The sequence below is a fragment of the Sciurus carolinensis genome, chromosome 10, assembly GCF_902686445.1.
Source record: "Sciurus carolinensis chromosome 10, mSciCar1.2, whole genome shotgun sequence".
In the NCBI taxonomy this organism is placed as follows: domain Eukaryota; kingdom Metazoa; phylum Chordata; class Mammalia; order Rodentia; family Sciuridae; genus Sciurus; species Sciurus carolinensis.
The window spans coordinates 106,230,944-106,255,039 of NC_062222.1; the positions used below are offsets into that span (position 1 = coordinate 106,230,944).

Sequence of the window (24,096 nt, forward strand, 5' to 3'; positions counted from 1 at the left end):
TGTCAGAGAGGAAAATGAAGAAGATGGTGCACACGTGGATAGAAATAGAGGCTTTGATGACAGAAAGAAAAAGCATTTCTTGTCTGAGGCTCGTATCAAAGTAAATTCCAAAAATTCAGAGTCTGGAGTAAGGAGGGAACATGGAAGACTTGGAGAATGGAGAAGATACCCTGTGGTCTTAGAGAGACTGAGAGAGCAAGCTTCTTAGAGCAATGTAATAGATCGGTGTGCAGTGGTGTGTGGTATGGAGCATCCCATTGATATTGAGGATCATGTGTTCACTCGTCTTCATCGTCGGGTGAATTTTCTCTGCGACGTCCACTTACTCTGGTATACCACAGAAGAGTATTCCCACTCACCCTTGGGAATTTTCCCAGGAGAAGAGAAGAGCAAGGAAGTTGATGAGTTTGACATTAAATCAAAACCAAATTAAGAAAAGCATGAATCAAGAAGGTCTATGGTAGAATACACAGGTGCCATTAAATATATTCCTGAAGTACATATTCTTATTCCCTCCTTGTCTGAAGTTTCACTGTCCATAGTATCAATTACCTGTGACCAACATGCTCCAAAACTATTAAATGGAAAATTCTAGAAGTAAACAATTCATAAATTTTAAATAACTTCATTACAGTGTTCTGCTATAATCATTCTATTTTATTGTTGTTGTCCGTCTCTTACCATGCCAAATTTATAAACTAAACTTTATCATAGGTTTGTATATATAGGGAAAAAGTTAACAAACAAACATGCCCAAGTAGTGTTTTCCAATGATTACATGCCTGAAACTGCAAATAGTATTGAAATATATATTGAAATATATATTATATATAATATAAAATATACATAATATGATTATATTTATATCTATTTCAGTATATTTCATGTAATATCATATATATTATATACAACATAATATATAATATATATTATGAATATATTTTATATATAAATATATAGTGAAATATCTATATTTCAATACTATCTGCAGTTTTAGTCATGTAATCATTGGAAAACAATATTTGTGAATATTTGTTAAAAGTGCTAGCATTTGCTGTTATGTGTGATTATGTACTTAAAATTATCACTTTTATTTTTAATAAAATTACAGTACACAGTTGCCCTTTTAAGATACTGACTTAAATTTTCTTTCAAATATAAAAATATTGAACCAGGACACTCCTCCACTCTGGTAGGTCTTAACTCTCACAGGTTTCTAAGGAACCATTTTGTAAAGTATTCCTCTAGGGCAGAGGATGATACCCTAATGACTTAAAAAACATAATGTAACTTTCAAAAGGCCCCAACTATACACCAGGGGATAGTTCGTATATGTGGAAGGATCAGGCTCATAATTTGATCAAATTTATTTTTTCACTGTGAGTATTAAAATATGTGAGGCATGACAAACATATATGTGCATATCCTCATTATGGAAAAACCTCTTTCTTTCAGTGCTAGAAAAAGAATGTCAGTAATTGTTCGCACTCCATCCGGGAAGTTACGACTTTACTGCAAAGGAGCTGTAAGTCTTTATTTTTGTCTTTTACAGTTTTGATTTATGCTGGTTTATAATGTACGTGTTAGGCATTCTGCTGTGGGAACGTAATGCAGATGTTTAGCATGAAGTTGCTGACATCCACTGTTGCTGGTGTTTTATAGTAACAGGGTTGTGCCTCTTCTGGTGAAATATGGAATTCCTTCTGGGTAAATTGGGTGCTTATAAAAAGTTCAGCCTAAGTTATTTTTATAATTTAACTTTTGATACATATTTGTATATATACATATATATTATATATATAGTGTATAAAAATGTTGACAGACAACTAAATACAGAAAATAATCTAATTTTTCAAAGACCATAGAAATGATCTTTGTTCTGTGCATCATACTTACTGGTATAATTTCTCCATGTGAGGATCACTATTTGTCTTACATTGTTTTAATTATAACAGAATTTCTAATTATTGATTGGCTTTGGCATATTGGCAGGTTAAATACTACATATTCTAACTGACTTTCCTGGTTAAAAATATGTTTGCACTCATGGAACAATGAGATAACTACTGACCATGGTTTTGGTTTTGTTTTTTGTTTGTTTTTTGTTTGTTTATTTTGTTTTTTGCTGCTGTTGTTGTTTTTTTTTTTTAAGATCCATCAGTATTTTCTTTCTGAATTGCCCTTTACAGGTACCTAGTTTGTAAATTCCCTAGCTTGGAAATTTTCAGTTTTAAGTAGATTCAATAACGTTGCTTTTTTCCATGGAAACTTGGAAACCAAACTTAAGAGACCCAAATCTTTTATTTAAATTCTTGTTGAGAATGTTAGATGCTTTGGTTTCAAAGCATTAAAATGCAATTTCTGAATGCCTTGGTTTGGAAGCATTCTGGTGGAATGATTTTGTGATGTCTCATGAATTTAGTTTTAGAATTCCTTTGGTTTTGTTTTCCCACTGATTCAAAGACCTAACATTTATTCATTCTGAACATCTTATCACCAGGCTTCAAACTGGATTTTGAAGATTCAAAGGAAAAAAACCTAAGATGTGTTAGGAATTTTAGACTAGCCAGGGAAGCACATATAAAGAGAAGGTTAGGTTACAATACTGAGCTATATCGTAAAGATCTCCCACATCCTGGTGGGAACATGCACTGTGATAAGGGAATAGGAGACCGCAGACCTCCCACTTGAAAGGGCTGATAGATGTCTCATTTAAACACCCAGATCACATCCTTCCTCCTGTGGCTTTGAATAGTCTTCTACCTAAAAACTGTAGGAAGTTAAAACATTGAATAAGAAGTAAAACTATGGGGCTTCTTCTTTTTTTTTTTTTCTTTTAATAATTCCAGAGATAGTTTGTATATGTTAACTTGCTTATTGCGTTGTTTTTCCTCACTCCCAAACTGGCTATGAAATGTGGTTCAGTGGTAAAAGGCATAAACATGGGAAGCATGCTTGGGAACTTGATGTAGGTTGGCAGGCAAGAGCTGAACTGGAAGTGGAAAAGTTTGATGTGAGTTAGGTTTGGGTTTTTTTGTTTGTTTTGTCTTTTACCATCCTCAAGAACTGTACTTTTTTCTTGATTGTTCTGATGGCACCTCAGAAGATGATATAAGTCTACCAGTCGAGGCCATTGACAACAGTCCAGGCAAGAATTGATAAGGAATAAGCAAGACAGTTGCAGAGAAGACAGACGGAGGAGGGTGATTTAAAACTTAATAACTGATTGGTGATGAGGGAAGGGATTATCCAGGATTCTTAGGGGATTTCTTCTCAGTTTGCCAAGGAGACTTGAGTGATATCACTTCCTAAGATAGAAAGTTGGGAGCTACATTTGAACCACCAAGATTTCACAGGGGAAATAATCTAAATTTCACAGGGAAAGAAATCCAGGGTGCCGATACAGCTTAGAATTTAGCAAATATAGTTGGAAATAAAAGCAGGGGAAGAAATCTTATATGAAGAAATATTACCTGAAATGAGACAAGAGTATAAAATGAAAAGTAGAAGAACCAGGAAAGAAGATTGAGATTTGAACAAGAATCCAAGGAGCCTGTCAATTCCTTGGGAGAGTCAATATCAACAGGTAACAGCTGCAGCAGAAAACCTGAGTAAACAGAGTTCATTAAGAATGCAGACTGGGAATACAAATAATATCACAATAATAACCCTGAATGTTAATGGCCTGAACTCATCAATCAATCCAGCCAACAATGCCATAGCACCAGTTTACAATGGAAGGGAGGGATAAACCAGACAGAAACAAAATCTATAGGGGGATAAAAAAGACACAGGGGGAACCTGTGGAACAGACAAGGAGTCAATTTAAATGATCCACAGGAAGCACAGCAACTTAGTGTGAAAAGTGTTCCATGGGTCTCAGATGGAAAGTGGAGAGCTAAGGCAGGGAGCAATCCTGTAGTGAACCCATAGCAGGAAGCCCAGGAGTTCTTAAGGAGCCTTATGGGCTGTCCTGGCAAGCACCTGCCAGTGAGATCTGGAGTTCACCTGGCAGGGGTTGGGGGCAGGGGCACACAAATGAAGAAGGCACAAAAGAGACTACAACTAAAGAGACTCAGGCCAGGGATACAGAAAGGAGTGCAGCTCACTAGCCCTTTGAGTTAGCAGCTTATGGGATCAGCCACGAAGAATTCAGAAACTGGACAGGTGGGTACTTTTGCAGTAAGGGTTTTATCCTGTGAAGAATACATTTGTGGAAAGTGAAGTGTGCAAGACCAACTCTGTTGGTTGCTTTGCCCCAGGAGTGGGAGGCCTCTAAGACCCAGATGACCAGCAGTGATGGGCATCTATCTGCCCAGCAAAAGGATGTGTGAAGCTATTCTCTCTAGGGCAGATAAGGGCAGATACCTCACAACAAAGTTCTAAAGGTTGGTTAGATCCTAACACCAGCTCCTGTAATTTCACATTTAGAAACCTTCATGAGCCCTACCGTGGGAATGCATCTACCTAGGTTGCAGGGACAAATTTCCAATCTTCACAACTTCCTATTTTGTCCTACTTATTGAGAAGGAACTTGAGAGTTACTACAACTAGTTTCATCCCAGGCCACTCTAGCTCGCATTTAGCAACTCAAAGAAGATGGTTTTAACAACCTCTGGGTACTTGGACCAAGAAGAAACAAAGGAGGACAGTATGGCATGGGCAGTGAACATCCATTCTTGTCAACAGTTTTGACCACATCAGCAGAGATGATTCCTTCACTTTTCATTAAGTTTTTTTTTTTCTTGTTCCTTTCTTCTCTCTTTTTTTTTTTTTTTTCAATCAAGTGTGAATGTGTGTACATGCTTGTTCTAGCTATGCTGATTGGCTCATGGAATACACACACACACACACACACACACACACACACACACTTTTTTCTCTTCATTTTTATCATTTTTTTCTCCTTTATCCATTTGTTATTTTGCCTAGTTTTGACTTGAGGGTTAGAGAGTTTTGTTTATTTGTTTGGGTTTGACTTTAGTTTGTTTTTTATTACTTTTCTCCTTTTGTCCCTCTTTAATAGCCAAATTCGCTTGTTCTCTTTCTCTTCCTCATTATTTCAGTTATTTTCAACTCCTCCTCCTTTATAACCATCATTTGCTATCTCTCTCCTGCTTTACCTTTAATGACTTTTTGAGAATTTTTTTTCAACATTCTTTTGCCTTCTTACCCCATTTTCTTTTCTTTTAATGGATTGTAATTTTACTCTCTGTAAATAAAAACTTACTTTATAAAAAAAAAAAAAAAGACATAGACTGGCAGATTGGATTAAAAAGAAAAATCCAACAATATGCTGCCTGCAAGAGGCTCATCTCATAGAAAGAGATACCCATAGACTAAAGGTGAAAGGATGAGAAAAAACATACCATGCACACGGACACAACAAAAAAGCTGGAGTATCCATCCTCATTTTAGATAATGTGAACTTCAAGCCAAAACTAGTCAGAAGGGATAAAGAAGGACATTACATACTGCTTAAGGGAAGCATAAATCAGCAAGACATGATAATCATAAATATCTATGCCCCGAACATTGGCTCATCCATGTATATCAAACAAATCCTTCTCAATTCCAGAAATCAAGTAGACCACAACACAATAATACTAGACGATTTTAACACACCTCTCTCACCACTGGATAGATCTTCCAAACAAAAATTGAATAAAGAAACCATAGATCTCAATAACACAATCAACAATTTAGACTTAACAGACATTTATAGAATATACCATCCAACAAAGAACGAATACACTTTCTTCTCAGCAGCACATGGATCCTTCTCTAAAATAGACCGTATTTTATGCCACAAAGCTACTGTTAGCAAATACAAGAAGATAGAGATACTACCTGTACTCTATCAGATCATAATGGATTGAAATTAGAAATAAATGACAGAATAAAAAACAGAAACTTCTCCAATACCTGGAGATTAAATAATACACTATTATATGATGAATGGATAACAGAAGACATCAGGAAGGAAATAAAAAAATTCTTAGAAGTAAACGAGAACAAAGACACATCATATCAAAATCTCTGGGACAGTATGAAAGCAGTACTTAGAGGAAGATTTATTTCATGGGGCGCATTCAACAAAAGAAGTAGAAATCAACAAATAAATGACTTAACACTACAGCTCAAAGCCCTAGAAAAAGAAGAGCAGACCAACACCAAAAGTAGTAGAAGACAGGAAATAGTTAAAATCAGAGCAAAAATCAACAAAATTGAAACAAAAGAAATAATCGTAAAAATTAACAAAATAAATAGTTGGTTCTTTGAAAAAATAAACAAAATTGATAAACCCTTAGCCACACTAACAAAGAGAAAGAGGGAGAAAACTCAAATTACTAAAATTCAGAATGAACAAGGAAATATCACAACAGACACGAGTGAAATACAAAACATAATTAGAAGCTATTTTGAAAATCTATACTTCAACAAAACAGAAAACCTCGAAGACATCAACAAGTTTCTAGAGACTTATAAATTACCTAAACTGAACCAGGAGGAAATACACAACTTAAATAAATCAGTTGCAAGCAATGAAATAGAAGAGGTCATCAAAAGCCTACCAACAAAGAAAAGTCCGGGACCAGATGGGTTCTCAGCCGAGTTCTACAAAATCTTTAAAGAAGAGCTCATTCCAATACTCCTCAAAGTATTCCATGAAATAGAAGAGGAGGGAACCCTCCCAAACTCGTTCTATGAAGCCAATATCACCCTGATACCTAAACCAGACAGAGACACATCGAGGAAAGAAAATTTCAGACCAATATCCTTAATGAACATCGATGCAAAAATTCTCAACAAAATTTTAGCAAATCGCATACAAAAATATATTAAAAAGATAGTGTACCATGATCAAGTGGGTTTTATGCCAGAGATGCAAGGTTGCTTCAACATCCGGAAATCAATAAATGTCATTCACCATATCAACAGACTTAAAGTTAAGAATCCCATGATTATTTCAATAGATGCAGAAAAAGCATTTGATAAAATACAGCACCCCTTCATGCTCAAAACTCTAGAAAAAATAGGGATAGTGGGAACGTTCCTTAACATTGTAAAGGCCATCTACGCTAAGCCCATGGCTAATATTATTCTTAATGGTGAAAAACTGAAAGCATTCCCCCTAAAAACTAGAACAAGGCAGGGATGCCCTCTTTCACCACTTCTATTCAACATCATTTTTGAGACTCTAGCCAGAGCAATTAGACAAACCAAAGAAATTAAAGGGATACGAATTGGAAAAGAAGAACTCAAACTATCCCTGTTCGCTGATGACATGATTATATATTTAGAGGAACCTGGAAATTCCACCAGAAAACTTTAGAGCTCATAAGTGAATTCAGTAAAGTAGCAGGTTACAAGATCAATGCTCATAAATCCAATGCATGTTTATACATAAGTGATGAATCTTCAGAAAGAGAAATTAGGAAAACTACCCCATTCACAATAGCATCGAAAAAAATAAAATACTTGGGAATCAATCTCACAAAAGAGGTGAAAGACCTCTACAATGAGAACTACAGAACACTAAAGAAAGAAATTAAAGAAAACCTTAGAAGATGGAAAGATCTCCCATGTTCTTGGATAGGTAGAATTAATATTGTCAAAATGGCCATACTACCTAAAGTGCTATACATATTCAATGCAATTCCAATTAAAATCCCAATGGTGTACCTTACAGAAATAGAGCAAGCAATTATGAAATTCATCTGGAAAAATAAAAAACCCAGAATGGCTAAAGCAATCCTCAGTAGCAAGAGCGAAGCAGGGGGTATCGCAATACCAGATCTTCAACTCTATTACAAAGCAATAGTAACAAAACAGCATGGTATTGGTACCAAAATAGACAGGTAGATCAATGGTACAGAATAGAGGACATAGACACAAACCCAAATAAATACAATTTTCTCCTACTAGACAAAGGGGCCAAAAATATGCAATGGAGAAAAGATAGCCTCTTCAACAAATGGTGCTGGGAAAACTGGAAAACCATATGCAACAGAATGAAATTAAACCCCTATCTCTCACCCTACACAAAACTCAACTCAAAATGGATCAAGGACCTCGGAATCAGACCAGAGACCCTGCATCTTATAGAAGAAAAAGTAGGTCCAAACCTTCAACTTATTGGCTTAGGATCAGACTTCCTTAACAGGACTCCCATAGCACAAGAAATAAAAGCAAGAATCAACAACTGGGATAGATTCAAACTAAAAAGCTTTCTCTCAGCAAAGGAAACTATCAGTAATGTGAAGAGAGAGCCTACAGAGTGGGAGAATATCTTTGCCACTCATACTTCAGATAGAGCGCTAATTTCCAGAATCTATAAAGAACTCAAAAAACTCTACACCAAGAATTCAAATAATCCAATCAACAAATGGGCTAAGGAAATGAACAGACACTTCACAGAAGAAGATGTACAAGCAATCAACAAACATATGAAAAAACGTTCAACATCTCTAGTAATAAGAGAAATGCAAATCAAAACTACCCTAAGATTTCATCTCACCCCAATTAGAATGGCAGTTATCAAGAACACAAGCAAAAATAGGTGTTGGCGAGGGTGTGAGGAAAAAGGTACACTCATACATTGCTGGTGGGGTTGCAAATTAGTGCAGCCACTCTGGAAAGCAGTATGGAGATTCATCAGAAAGCTTGGAATGGAACCACCATTTGACCCAGCTATCCCACTCCTTGGTCTATACCCAAAGGACTTAAAATCAGCATACTACAGAGATACAGCCACATCAATGTTCATTGCTGCTCAATTCATCATAGCCAGATTGTGGAACCAACCTAAATGTCCTTCAATTGATGAATGGATAAAGAAACTGTGGCATATATATACAATGGAATATTACTCCGCAATGAAGAATGATAAAATTATGGCATTTGCAAGCAAATGGATGAAATTGAAGAATATCATGCTAAGTGAGATAAGCCAATCTCAAAAACTAAAGGACGAATGATCTCGATGATAAGCAGATGAGGACATATAATGGGGGGTGGGAGGGGTTAGCATTAGGGTTAGGGTTAGGTTTAGGGTTAGGGAGAAGGAGGGTGGTAAGAATGGAGGAAAGAAGGACTGTATAGAGGGAAAAGAGGAGTGGGAGGGGTGGGGGGAAGGGAAAAAAATAATGAATCAAACAGCATTGCCCTATGTAAATTTATGATTACACAAATGGTATGCCTTGACTCCATGTACAAATAGAGAAACAACATGTATCCCATTTGTATACAATAATAAAAAAAAAGAGTGGATGTTCAATAAATTTGCTGAATGATGGAGTGAAAAAAAAAAAAGAATGCACTGTGGTTAAGACGGCATAGAATGTCATGCTTTGACATCCTCTGTACCAAAGTCATGGCAATGATAGATGGAGTTAGTATAACTATAAAGAGAAAATAAAGAAAAGAACTGCACAGGTAGACATCTGTGTACCCCAAAGTAGAAATAGAATCAAAGCGGTTCATTGAACCAAAGTCTTGAGCTGGGCGGGGTGGGAGTCCCAGCCTCTGGGTTCAGAATCAAGGAGCAGTGGTTAGAGCTTGACTTCTGTGAGACGGTGGGGTGATTTCCTAGATTTAAAATCACATGAGAGCAGCAGTGGTGAGCTTCCCCAGCATGAGAATAGGCTGAGGAAAGCTCATACCAACCTCTACACGGGGTTTATAAAATGACCAGGTTAGCATGCTTGCAAAGAGGGACAGAACAGGAGCAAAACTCAGGGGCACGTGAAAAATTCTCATGTTAAAGGAGATAACAAGCACCATAAAAAACTGGGTATTCACTCCCGATTGAATCATGTGTATAGACCCATCTGACAATGTTTTAAGCTCAATACGATGAAGAAATTCAATTTTTTTTTAATTGAGAAGAAACAAAGATGAGTAATGGAAAAAATACACATACACACACATATAAATGATTTTTTTTAAATAAGTAATTGGAATAAATGCAAGATTAGACACAGTTTAAGGAGTGGGAGTAGAGTTAGTGATTTTAAAGATAGTCCTGAAAATTCCATCCAGAATGTGCATAAAGACATGGCAACTGTGTGTGTGTGTGAATGTGTGTTTGAATAACTTATTTTTTCTACTTTTTCTAGATCTTCTTAGTAAAGATGTTTTGCTTTGATAATTTTAAAATGGAAAAAAGGAAAGCATATAAAATATACTATATATATAATATATAATAGTAGTTAACTTGGGAAGAATACATTTATACAAGGAAAAACTCAATTTATTCAAGAAATCAAGCATTCTATCCCAAATGTATATACCAAAGGAAAAATTATAAACTTGACTAATAAACTTAATGTTGTAGAGACCTTAAAGTGACTGAAAATTTCAAATTAGGTATTCCTTAAATAAAATTCTGTGCCACATATAAAAAAGATCTGAAACTTGTTTCTTTTATAGCAGTTCACTACCACACCAGGTACAGTACAGATAATTTTAAATGGCACACAAAAAATGTTTGCATATATTTAAACATGGTGTGTCTTACATCTTTGTCAAATATTCCCAGTCAAAGGGACCCAAGCTTCATGCAGCAGGTCAGTCTTACCTTACTTAACTGGACAGCAAGATCAGATCCCTAGTAGCACTTGTTTAACTTACAGTGTCAAAATCCAATAGAACTATTAAAGACTAATCTCCAAAGAAAAGAAATTCATTTGGCAATAGAACACAAATCTAAGTTGCAATTGAGGACACACGTGCATAGCCCATAGTAGTCTTGGGTCTGTCCAGTGAACAAAAGGCGAAGGTTTGACTAAGCAAAATCTCCAGAAATGATTTTGAAAGAAATTTCATTGGCACTGGCAGTAGATTGCTTGATGCTGGCAAGCCCTGAATGGGGAGTGGTACCAGTTATTATGTAAAGCTAGCCTTAAAGTCATAACCAGCTATTTCTTTGTCATTTGCTAAATAAAATTAGTCTTAAAGTCAAAGCAGCCCTTTTCTTTGGGTCAGTTTTAGAAGATAGTTCCTGGAGCAGGAATCTGTGACTTTGAGTGTCCTCCCATGACCCCTCCACTCCATTTTGCATAATTATTTTATTACAGTAAGATTATCTAGATAAACTTCAGTATTTAATGTAGTACATAAATAAGCAATTATGTTAAGACCTACTTGTTTTCCACCGCTGCCTTCTTAGGCAGATGCCTGCCTTTTCTGGTAGTCTTTTTTCATGATAATATCATACACATCCTGTGAGGGTCTACACAAGTGACATTTTAAAACGATTGATGATTGCATCCAACATTTTATTCACTTAACAAATAATTTTTGAACACCTACCCTGTGCAAGGCACTATGGAGACAGAGCAGTGTTCAAACTTCAGTCTAAAAGACAGACAAAAACAACTTTTTGAATGAAAATTCTCCTAAGATGAATTACTAATCATGAGTGTAAAGAGCCCTGACTCTTTACACAGTCAGTATAACTTGCCTACGCTGTGCCACTCCCGTAGCTTCGCTCACCATAATTTTCTGCTTTTACCTTGCTCAGGCCAGGACACAGATCACTACATCCAGTGAGGATTTTCCATAAACACAGAATCAGATGATTCTGAGTCTCCTCCTATGGAGTATACTTGTTTTAGTGCCTGTAAAGAACATTTTAGCTCCTAACAAAGAGTCTAGCTTTTGATGTAGCCCTTTCAATAAAGGACTGTTACTATGACTGGAAAAAATGTCTGTAAATAGTATTTTTTTTGCATGTAAGGATGGACAGCCTGTTACATTATGATTTAAAAACAAAGGATACATTTAATGCAGAAGGCCAAATTCTGTCCTCTGAGTTTCTCAATATTATAAAGAAGTTAAAAATTTAATTTTTCCTCTTCAAAGCCTCAGTTTCTTCCACTGGAAATCCCAGCAGAATTCAGCCTTTCAGACCTTATTATTTATCACCTTTGTTTTCATTATTTTGATTTTTTGAAGATTTTTCTTAGTTTTAAAATGACCTATGTGAATTTCATTGAAAATTTCATTAGCTTCCAGTAAAAATAAAGATCATAAGTTAAACTTTTTCTTCTTCATGAGAAGGAACTGTAAGAAGAAATTATCATTTCCTTTTGCCTTGCCCCCCTTCCCATTCCACCACTGAAAAATGAAAAGAAATTCATAATTGGAGCCTGGAATATTCCATCTGCTCTGAGGTCACTAAGTTCTGTTTCTCTCAAGGGTTCTAAATCATACTCCATTAGTCTGCTTCCAAATCTCAGCTCTGAGACTGGAGACCCCAATATGGGTAATACCACTGAGAAAGTAATTGCAGGTAAATGATTTATTTTTTCCTGGTCTAATAAAACCATGAGGACTAAACACTAGAATTTTTTAAAACATTAAACCAAAGCCAAAGGATAACTAAGGGAACAATAGGCAATTTATAAATGAGTAAAAACTAGAGAAACATAAGTAGTATATAAAGCTAAAGCTGAAAAGGATTTAAAAAACAATCCATTGACTTTATTTTACAAGTTAAACCAACTGAGTCTTAAAGTGGCACAATTAGAAACTGCTTTGTAAAGGTCCTCTGCAAGGTCCTCTGCACTGTACCAACCATCCCTCTTAAGCAGATTCAGTTGTCCTGTGTTTCTTAAAGTTTGTTCCTCTGTGAGCACTGATCCCATGTGGTGCTCTAGCCTCCAGAAGCTTCTGTGGGCACATGAGTTGGGACATGTGCCATATAGTCATTGAGAACCCCACTGCGATTTTAAAGGCAGGAACAGTTCTGCAGCAGGACAAGCACATTAACTGTGTTTAGTCCAGACTTTCTTGAGTTCTGGAGCATTCTTCCCTGTAGCACCTGTGAACACTTTTCAGAGTTCTGCAGAACAGTTGGGAATGGGTAAGTATCACACAGTATTTGGGAAGTAAATGAGGTATTAATATTCACATTTTAAACATTGGGGTATCTAGAGATTTATTCCAAGAGAAGATGAAAATGTAGAACTAGAAATTCCCCTTGGTATCTACTGGGGATTTTTTTTCCCGGACCCCCACAGACAACCAAATAACAGAGATGCTCAAGTTCCTTACATAAGATAGCACAGTGTGTGCATATAACCTGCGCACTTCCTCCCCTACATTTTCAGTCATCTCTGCATTGCTTTTAACACTTAATACAATGTAAATGCCTTGTAAATAGTTGTTATACTATATTTTTTAGAGACTAAGAAAAAAGTCTATACCTGTCTATATTCGCAACCATCATAGGCCTGATTACATCCGTCTGTGGTTGGTGAGTCCTTGAATGCAGAACCCACAGATCCAGAGGAGAGGTCTGGCTGTGTTTCTTTGTGTCATCAGGGAAACTGTTATCTGGCAAAAATACTTTATGCCTTAAAATCACTGGTAAACGTGATTGGTTATTTTTATACTGATTTGGTAACTAATAATGTTGCCAACATTAACTTTATTAAACTCAGAATGCTTTTTTAAGTACATTATACCTTCTCTTTGTTTTCTAGGACACTGTAATTTATGAACGACTTGCAGAGACTTCAAAATACAAAGAAATTACCCTAAAACATTTAGAACAGTTTGCTACAGAAGGTGAGTACAATATGGCAGTAAAATATGATTAAAATACAAAGAAATCATATATGCTTGAGAGCTTACAAGGTCACTGTTATTATTTTACCTAGAAATTCCTAAAATAAGGTATCAATATTGAGAACTTAGATTTTACTATATCCTGTTCCCGTACAATATTTTTATTTTATTTCCTAAAACCATTTATTAAAATGTTCAGAGGCTTTTTTCCCCCACATTTTAGGTGGTAAGACCCATAAATCTGTTTGACTTTTTAAAATGAGTACAATTTACAATTTAAATGCTTTACCTTATATCTCAAGAAATTCATTAGGGGAAGAAACAAGAGTCAAAGAACTGAAATATTCTAATTTGAACAAGAGAAAGAAGAGGAAGAAGAATAAGAGGAATAAGCCTATGTGATTATGAAAATAGGCATCACTTTAGTTAGAATGGAAGACTTTTTATTAAGGCCCAATAACATAAGATCTGAGAATCTATGATTTAAAAAAAAAAAAAAAAAAAAAAAAAACAACTTAACCCCATCACTCTGTCCTGAAATACAGTGTGTGAAGCAAAACAATACCTGGTCTAGAGAGATGATCTAGATAGGATGAAAGGAAATGAGGGTCATTCAACATTAGGATCAGTACTACAAGAATTTGTAGTCTTATCTCTGAACTTAACAACAGTGGTCATAACTGTATCTAAATCTCCCCTCTCCATTTTCAGCTCCTATTTCAGCTAGAAAAGTCACCAGTGGTACCAAACCTGACCCCTGATTCAAGCTGAGAAAAGATAGAAATATTTTTTAAAATACTAGGCAAAAAATACTAATAGGCTTTGAAAAGCAAGGACACAGAGAACCTTCTCCCAGTTCTGCAGAATGCAGGAACACAGAAATATGTCTGTAGAGCTCAGACCCTCAGACAGGCCAGGCAGGTTGGACCTACCCACACACGGCACAGGTATTGTTTGGTTTGTTTTTGCTTATGGAGGAGGTTTTGGGGGCATCCTTCTCATCTCGGTTATGATGATACACATGCTCTGGCTCTCAGACATATTTGAATTGGCTTGGCCCCCACCTCCACTCCATTCTTTCTGGCTTTGGGCTGAATGACACATCTACTCCATAGCTCCCCTCAAATAAATTTTCCAGCCAAGTTTCCAAAAGTGAAAAACATGTCCTAATATGGCCCCATGGATTTAATCTCTACTCTCAGTGATCTAGCAATAGATAACCCTACTCCTTTCTTGGAAAGATCTTCCTGGTATTTTATGTCACATGTTCTTTGCTGCTTCTTTTTGTTGTTGTTTTAATTAGTTTTATGTGACATTAGAATGTATTTTGACACATCATACATAAATGGAGTATAATTTCTTATTCTTCTGGTTGTACGTGGTGTAGTTACACCAATTGTGTAATCATATATGCACATAGGATAGTAATGTTCAATTCATTCCATTGTCCTTCCTACTGCTCCCTCCTCCCCTCCCTTCACTCCCCTCTGTCTAATCCAAAGTACCTCTATTCTTCCCTAGCCACCCTACTCTTATTGTGATTTAGCATCCACATTATCAAAGAAAACATCGACCTTTTGTTCTTTGGGACTGGCTTATTTTGCTTAGCATGATATTCTCCAGCTCCATTCATTTATCAGCAAGTGCCATAATTTCATTCATCTTTAAGGCTGAGTAATATTCCATTGTGTATATATACCACATTGTATATATACCACATTTTCTTTATTCATTCATTGTTGAAGGGCTCCTGGGTTGATTCCATAACTTAGCTATTATGAATTGAGCTGCTATAAACATTGATGTGGCTGAGTCACTGTAGTATGATTATTTTAAGTCCTTTGGGTATAAAACAAGGAGTAGGATAACTGGGTCAAACAGTGGTTCCATTCAAAGTTTCCTGAGGAATCTCCATACTGCTTTCCATAGTGGTTACGCCAATTTGCAGTCCCACCAATGTATGACTGTACCTTTTTCCCCACATCCTTGCCAATATTTATTGTTGCTTGTATTATTGATAATTGCCATTCTGACTGGAGTGAGATGGATTCTCAGTGTAGTTTTGATTTGTGTTTCTCTAATTGCTAGAGATGTTGAACTTTTTTTCATAGAATTGTTGATCAGTTGTATATCTGCTTTGCTTCTTGCTTCTGACATGTTCGCTCAAACATATTTTATTTGATGAGATCATGAAGCCTAGTGTCTGGCTCATTCTAAGAGTTGCGTGGCCTTGAGTGAGGTGTCTTCTTGGGAACCTTGGGAACCTTGGGAACCTTGCTTCCTTACCTAGCTGAGAAGTGCTCTGGCCTCTCTCCTTCTAGTCCATCTACTTTTCTCTGGCTAAGGGTGAAGTGAGCTATGAAAGCAATGGACACTGAGCTCTGGGGGGTCACTGCACACATGAGCCCTGACTGCCTTCCCTGAGCACATCTGTTCCTTTTTGTCACTGACCCTCTCTATACAAAGATTCTTTCTGCCATAAATTCATAGTGACAAAAAGCAGTAATAAGTGCAGTCATGTATCCCAGTAAGAGGAAGGCCACTCTCCTGGTAGACCTATGGGGGTCTCCCTTTCCCTCTTCATAAGCATCTGAAGCCACCATTCTGAGCCACTGTACCTGACAGTGGAGTTACAGAGAGGAAGAATTGGGGTCCCTGCTGTCCAGGAGCATCAATCTGATAAAGCGGACCATGGAGAGAACAGTATGAAACATTGTTACTCACAGCATCGGAGCATTTGGGGATTTCTGCTTGTGTCATCCTGGTGAGAGGAGGCCGTCACCCTGGTCCCTGGTACAGAGGAAGTGACAGCAGGGAAAGAGGTTGAAGCTGTTCATGCAACAAGTATGAGCCAAACATCAGGGTTTGGTTGGTCCTGGAGAGTGTTTAGAAGATTTCAAACAAAGGAAGCGCTTGGTGAGATCAGGATTTTAGAAGAGGCCCTCCAGGTGTGGAGGATGGAGGAAGAGGACTGGAAATGAGACGCAGGGTGCCGATTTTAAGAGCGAGGGGAGCATCCATAGAGGTTCTACACTGAGGTCTTGCCATAGCCGCATTGCACTTAGCACATTATTTGAATGCCGTCGGTCTTTTCAAAATGAGACTTTGTTAAACAAAAACAGGAACATCAGACTTCCGAATAAAATCTTCTTTGGTGGGTCGGGTGTGCGTGGCCTCTTCCAGGGTTAAGAACATTGTGTTTTGCCGTGGCTGAGATTTCGGAGAGCGACTTTGAGGAGTGGCGAGCTGTCTACCAACGGGCGTCCACCTCCGTGCAAAACAGGCTGCTGAAGCTGGAGGAGAGCTACGAGCTGATCGAAAAGGTACGTGGGGAGGCTGTTTTGATCCTCCAAAAAGTCGGGTTTCCACAAAGTTCCAGCCTGTACTCTTGGGACCAACGGAATAAAAAGGAAACTATCTTGATGCAACACTCACTGTTGAATCTCCTCTCACTGTCTAGCATTAATACACCTTAACATGAGATAAAAGTTTACTGAAAAATCTCCAGGATTAGACATTTCTGTGTATAGATCTTCACTCTGACACCATGGGACCACAGTTTGGCCTAACGGTCTCCTGACCAACATCTTCCGTTGCTTCTGTGTCACTGAGGACATGGAGTATGCCCACACAACACATTATATACACATGCATGTGTGCTTAGAATAAGTATATTTAAAATGTAACATAATGATATAGTTTGCCTAATCTGTATCTAGTAATAAATAATATATAAGTGAATAATCCAGTGCATATACCTGGCTGGTTGTTGTCCTACACTTATGCACCCCTCTCCCTCTTTTATTTTTATTACAAGTATAAATATCCTCCTTTTTACAGATGAAGAAATCAAGGCCAGTCAGCCTAAAAGTAATCCATACACTATGACTGGTGCTGTAGAAATAGCAAGATGTTAATTATCAGGGGCAAATAATTTTGTGTAGTGCTTACTGTGCACCAGGTGCTATTCATAGCACTTTTAACTATTTAATCCCCTCAAAATATTAATTATCCTGTTTACAGATGAAGAAATCAAGGCAACAGATTAAGTAATTCCGCTAAGATTACACAGGTCATGAGAGCCTGAGTTTTCCCTCCTACTCCAGTTTCATGCCGAAGCACTCACGCACCTCCACTCTAATCTTTAAGGGTTCATTCAGTAACTCCCCCATCGCTCAGTTCCTTCAGCATATTCATGTTTGTACAGCATGGAAGCGAGCAAGCCCGTTAGCCACAGTTCATCAGGTCTCACCTCCAGGTAAGGAAAGGCTGACTTTTTCCTCCTTCCTCTCCATCAAATGAGATACTTCCCAGTATTTCTGTCTTACAAGGCAGCCAGCACCACACATATGCCTGGACTATTTCTCCTTCCATTCCCATACCCTCTACTACTAGGGAAGGTCATTTTAGCGGCAGGTGGTTTCTCTGTTGCATACACTTACCACATGTAACTCTAGATATTGTTCTTCTGTCTCCTCAGTACACAGATCACTTCATACGTTGCGTGTTTTATAAGGGAGACATCTAGACACATATTGGTCATACAGCACATGTAGAGTCAGAAAGATATATAGATGGAGATATCTCCCCCTTATATGTGAACTTAATATTTTCCCCACTTTTTTCTAAGAAGACATGTGATAGCAGGTATACTAGCACCCCTCTTGGTCTCCCTTGCCAATTTCAGAGGTGCACACACAGCAGGGGCCTGCTCCCAATTGACTTATTGAACCTGTATTTTTTCTTTTTTGGCCACTTTCTGACATTTATATATGACCATGTCTTTGGGTATCGTATGATGAAATAAAATAATATGGGGCCATGAGCATAATCTCCAGTGAAAGTCATGTGCTATCTTAAAGCACTAATGGTATTGATTTTTAATCTTTTGCTTTCCTTACTCTTAAGAATTTTTTCAAATTACCATGTTTGTAAATGAGTCTCTTATTCCTGTCATCTTGTCTCCCATGCTAATGATAAAGAATTAATGTATAGTGACACTAAAAATACATTTGAAAATGGATTCTAAATATATTAAATTGTACTTGAAGCGTAATATAGAAAATTCTGGAACTGCATGTTCAATTATCCTAACATCCTTACTCTTAATTTCTTAGTATTTATAGATTAGATTTTCTAGGATTAACAGTTTTCTTGTTAATAATATCTTTGATTAAAACCTTAGTACTTTGCGCTTTTAACAGAAATAGATTTTCAACCCTTTTCCAGCAGATGGCGATCATGAGTTGCATTGAAATTTAAGTTGCCTGGGGAAATCTATTGAAAAGTTTTGTTTCTTGTAGTTAGTTGTTTGATTATTTGGTTATGTTTACATATATGGAAACCTCCCTTGTGACTGCTTTTTAACTAAAATAAGTGAAAATGGAAAATTAGAGTTAATTCATCTTTACTTCTTGATAAGCCACAGGATCTAACATGTTGAAAAGTATTTCAGCCCAGAAAGGTGAAGAGATTAGGTCCCTTACTCAGTTAGCATATTCCAAATAAGAACTTATTTTCTGCATCCTTCTCTACTCCTCAAACTGGGTTTTAATTTAGTTATACCTTCAGTTAATTTTGATTAGGCAGTTAAAACGTACTAGATACCCAACTGCACAAGCACATGAGGAAAACGGTTTGGGCTCTCTAGGTGCCCTGGTCTGAGCAAGTCTCAGGTGAGGAAACCTCAGGAACCCCACGAAGTGACCTACACACTCCATCTGAAGCAAGTGTGCAAAGAGGTGGTAATTTTTGAAAGAGCTTAAAAGGTTGTTTTACCAGACAGAGGAAAGCAGAAGTCTTTTTTAAAGGAAAAAGAGAGAATGACACAGGGGTTTCTGTAACTGAGCTATTTTTCTGAAAAATGCCTCTGCCAACCCTGATCCTTTGAGGACTGTGGGGTTTTTAATGTGTCTAGAGCCAGAGTGATATCACTTTGTTGTTGGTCTGAGTTTCCATTCTTTGTTAAACTCGGCTGGGGTCAGTTCAGTAGAAGTTTTGATTTACTGCTCTTAAAACCACCCTAGTGAGGCAAGTTTCAACCTGTCAGCCCGCTGATTCTGCTCATGTGTCACCCTGGCTTTAAATTCAGCTGTCACGGCCTTAGAGTTCATCCAGTTTGGCTTCTTCCTTACCTACTTAAACGGAGGCATGTTGATTAGGCAATCTATTTTTTATGTGTTTGGAATCTATTTTTATGTAGACTCTAATGTTGGACTTAACATATAAGGAAATGAATTTTTTAAACTGTGAGAGTGGTTTGTAAGAAAATTTTTTAGGGCAGAACCCATTTTCCAAACAAAACATTGCCTGAACCATAATAATCATAATTGATAAAAGCAGAGCTGCCCTGGTTGAAGAGTGAAGGGGTAGAGAGAAGCCCCTCCTCGGCTTCCCCTCCACCTCCACCATGGTGGTCCGTGAGGGGCTTTTCAGGACTGTGGGGTCCACTGAGTACAATTTGAAGACCATATAAAATTACATCTGTGTGTGGATGTTTCAGAAAACGTGCTTCTCAGAAGATCGGAACTTCATTGTGGTCCTACCGGATGCTTCCAAACATATTTGAATCAATGACACAAGATACCCTCAACACAGTGATGGTAGTGTTACTTTAAAAACAATTCGAAATTTGAAATATTTATAGAGCATTCCACAAAAACAAAAATATTTTTGATAAATGAATATTTTACAACATGATTAAGGTTGTACTTTCAAACCATGTGTTCTCTCCTTCCCTCTCCCTCTTCCTCTTACTCCTCCCATTCTCATTCAAACAAGTAAATTCCGTTTTTAAAATTTAGGCAAAGCCATATTCCTTTGGGGGTTATAACTTATGGTGTGAACTGAAAAAAACTACCCAGATAGACCACAAATATGCAAGAATACATTGATATCTGTCCATTGGTACAGGCTGGGTTGCTTTTCTGCCCCAGGACATCTGAGCACTAGAGTGCACCCCCAGGGACACACCAAAGGGAAGGGAACACGGGAGGTGTGAAGGAGTCCTCTGCTGATGGCACCCCTGTTGACAGTCAGCATCAGAGGAGAGGACTGGGGATTTTTAAATCTATCTAAAATATAATCATCCCTGTTACAGTATTATACTGTATGGGCTCCAACACTTGCATCCATATGGTAAACTTTTCAGAATACTAAAAAAATTAATTCTGATGCTCTGAGTTGTTTCAAGAATCAGTTACTGGTTTTTTTTTTTTTTTTTTTTTTTCTGTTACTGAATATCAGCCAGGGGGTGACATTGGATATTAGGAAAGTCTAACTTGTTCAGGAATAAGGTCACTTAGTTAACATGCAAAAGGGACTGTCAGAGTCATCTCAGATGCTCCGGCTGTCTTGACCCACTTGGAGGAGGAGTATTACAGCTTCACTCTGGTGCTATGGACAGTAACACCTCCTGGTCCCTCTTTGTCACCCCTTGGAAGAATTTACAGTTGTCTCATTTTCATACGACAAACTTAACCTGTTTTGTCTTCCTTAACCTCATTCTTTTGAAAGACAGTATACTTGAATTCATCATTTCAGCTTATGAAACCAGTTATAGCGTTGGTCTATATTTTTTAAAGTCAGATTATTTTTAAATAAGCTTAAATTAAAATTATATTTGCATTTATTCAAAAAGGATTGTAAATAATTTCCTGTGGCTTGGGAGGCTGAGGCAGGAGGATCGAAAGTTCAAAGCCAGCCTCAGCAAAAGCAAGGTGCTAAGCAACTCAGTGAGACCCAGTCTCTAAATAAAATACAAAAATAGGGCTGGGGATGGGACCTAGTGGTCAAGTGCCCCTGAATTCAATCCTCAGTACCAGTCCCCCCCACCACCAAAAAAAAGAATTGTAAATAACAAAATATTATAAAATCTTAAGTTTCACTAGCAATAGTTTCTCTGAAATTTCTCACCTATTCACTTTGATCTGTCACTTTAATTTTATTCTAATATTTGAAACAAATTATTTTTGCCTCTTTCATAATATTCTGCTGCATTCCTTTGAAAATTAATAGTACAGAGAGTTCCAATCTTACTTTCTTATTTTCTAATTGGAATATGAAGGTGTGCCTTCATAGTAAATATAGCTTTCTTAATTTCTTATATTTATTTGCTTCAATAGAAAAATGTGATTATATCTTTAGCACTGCATAAATTACCTACTAATAGCTTCTATGTTTATGAAAGCAAATCATGTATCTTGAGTGTTATAGAAAATAAAGCAATGTGATATAATACTATCAAGAGTGAGCATTGATTGAAGCAGTATTTTCCTGGTAGTAAGATTTTTTTTTCTTGTTTTGAGGGGGGAAAAAAAAGCAAAATGTAGAAACTTCACTGTTGGTTTTATCTGGTGAAGTTTTTAAAAATAGATTGTGGGTCAGAGGATCATTTTTGTGCTGGAGAGCAAAACCAGAGTGCTATAATTTTTGGCATCATCTAACTTCTTTAATCAGATAGCAGAGTTGTATCTTACATGCATTTATAATTTGTGATTAATGTATATCCACTAGATTGAAATTTCATGAAAGCAATCATAATTATCATATTCATCACTGTATCTCCAGTGCTTGACAGTCTAGCCTATGTTAATTACTCAATAAATATTTGAAGAACAAATGAATTATTCAATTAGATAAATTATTCAGAACCTGGAGCTTAGTAAGTGCTTGCTTAATGAAAGCTTGGTTCCTAGTACCAGTACAGTCCATGCTTTCCACACATTGAAGGCCTCCATATCAAATGTATTGTCCCTAAGGATTAACTTAGGGATATAGTGGCAAAGGAGCTAATAATTTTACAAAATGCATTCTTTAGACGTTTAGGCTCATTCACTTAAAAAAAAATACTGCTTCCAGAGTTTTCATATATATATATAGATTCAACAATATTTATTTGAGCACTAGAAGAGGCAAACTCTGTTCTGGACTCTAGGGCACAGCAGAGGAAAGAATTGAAAAATCTCTACCTTTGAGTGATGAAAGATAGACAGTAAACTTGTAAACCAAGAAAAAAAGAGTTTGGTTTTTGTTTTTGTTTTTGTAGTTTTCCCAGACAGAATTTCAGTGCCCTGGACCCTGAGATGAGGCATTCGGATGGGACAGTGAGGTTATGATCTTTTTTTTTACATTATTTTCTTTACTTCTCCTTAAAATATGGTTGACATTTTGGGGACCTTTAAGAACTGCCTTGATGTGATGTAATAAAGATCAACCACTGTACTCAGTGTGACTAAACACAACAGTTTGGTGCTCTTTGCCACATGTGGCAACAAATGGTTTAGAAGATTTCTAGAGAAATATAAAACTTAATGGAAAACAGGTCCTTTCTTGAACACTTATGGCTGCCAAGTTCATAGTAACTTCTGTATTACAAAGGAATGCTTTTCCAGATAAAACTACCACATCTATTCTTAGTAGCTGCAAATATCACTTTCATTTGTACTAAAAGCTAGATGAAAATTTACATGATGTGCTGGTGATTTCATGGTTTAAAATTCCAGTGGTTTCCTGTTTTACTGTTTGCCTAAGAACATTTGCAGTTAGTCATCTCACCTACTAATAAGACCTGTCACTTTTGGAGCATTTATTAATCTCCAGGTCCTCTACTTTTTACCCTGATTATTTAGTTCAGGGACCTCAAAAGTGAGGTACACAGATGTTCCATTGGAGTGAGCAAGGAAATGTTAGAACTTCTGTTTCGGCTTAGATTTTACCTCATTTTAATTTTTTTGCATTTTTTAATGCACATGACTTATTAATATTAATAGAACAGAAATGTACAAAAACATGACTGTGTCATATGTAAAATACTCAACATGTTTTCCTAATATGCTACTCAAAAGTAGTTTGAGACGACTGATCTAATTTCATCCCCAAAAGAACCCTGTTAAATCATTATGATTAGGCTTTCTGTTGTGGAAATTGATGCTTAGGAAAGTTATTTGCTGAAGGACATCTATCCGTGATGGTTGGCACAGCAAAAATTAAAATCTCAGTTCTGCCTTAATAATAGTCCATATATTATGTTGCCAACTTGGTTTAGAAAAAGGTAGGAATGTGGGCAAAATATTGGAACCTTGGAAAGTAAAATATAATCAAGCATGTAGTTGCATGACCACTAGATCAGCATGGGGTAGGGGAGCATTGGCATATTTTGGACTCCTCCACTTGATAATCGAAGCAGAAAATATACTCTTTTCATTAAAAATAAGGTATAAATATATTTTCTATGGCTTTCCCTCAACTTTAGAATCTTCCTATTTAAAGTGTTTAGTATTTTCTTATGTCTCTAATCACACGTTCCTCCTTTCTTGCATGATGGATTCCTTCTCAGGAGCACTCGTGGCCGACTTTCCACACGGGTAGCTGTCTTCTGACTCAGATAAGATGGATGTGTTGTTTTTGCAAGCTACACCCAGTCACTTCTCAAATCCCGATTCCTTTCAGCTGAGTGTGTGAATTCTGGCCTTATGTGCTAAGCCCTTGGCTCTGTGAGTTCAAATGTGATTTCTGTGG

General features: G+C 36.9%; 1 protein-coding gene across 4 annotated transcripts in view; it reads left to right on the forward strand.

Annotated features, from left to right (window-relative positions):
* The window catches only part of Atp8a1 (ATPase phospholipid transporting 8A1), a 216,025-nt gene that overhangs the window by 97,432 nt on the left and 94,497 nt on the right, over positions 1-24,096 (forward strand). For all 4 annotated transcript variants that reach the window (XM_047567308.1, XM_047567309.1, XM_047567310.1 and 1 more), the window contains 3 exons: positions 1,456-1,525; positions 13,494-13,578; positions 16,762-16,901. In XM_047567308.1, coding sequence (XP_047423264.1) covers positions 1,456-1,525; positions 13,494-13,578; positions 16,762-16,901 — 295 coding nt within the window. The remainder of the gene's footprint in view (positions 1-1,455; positions 1,526-13,493; positions 13,579-16,761; positions 16,902-24,096) is intronic.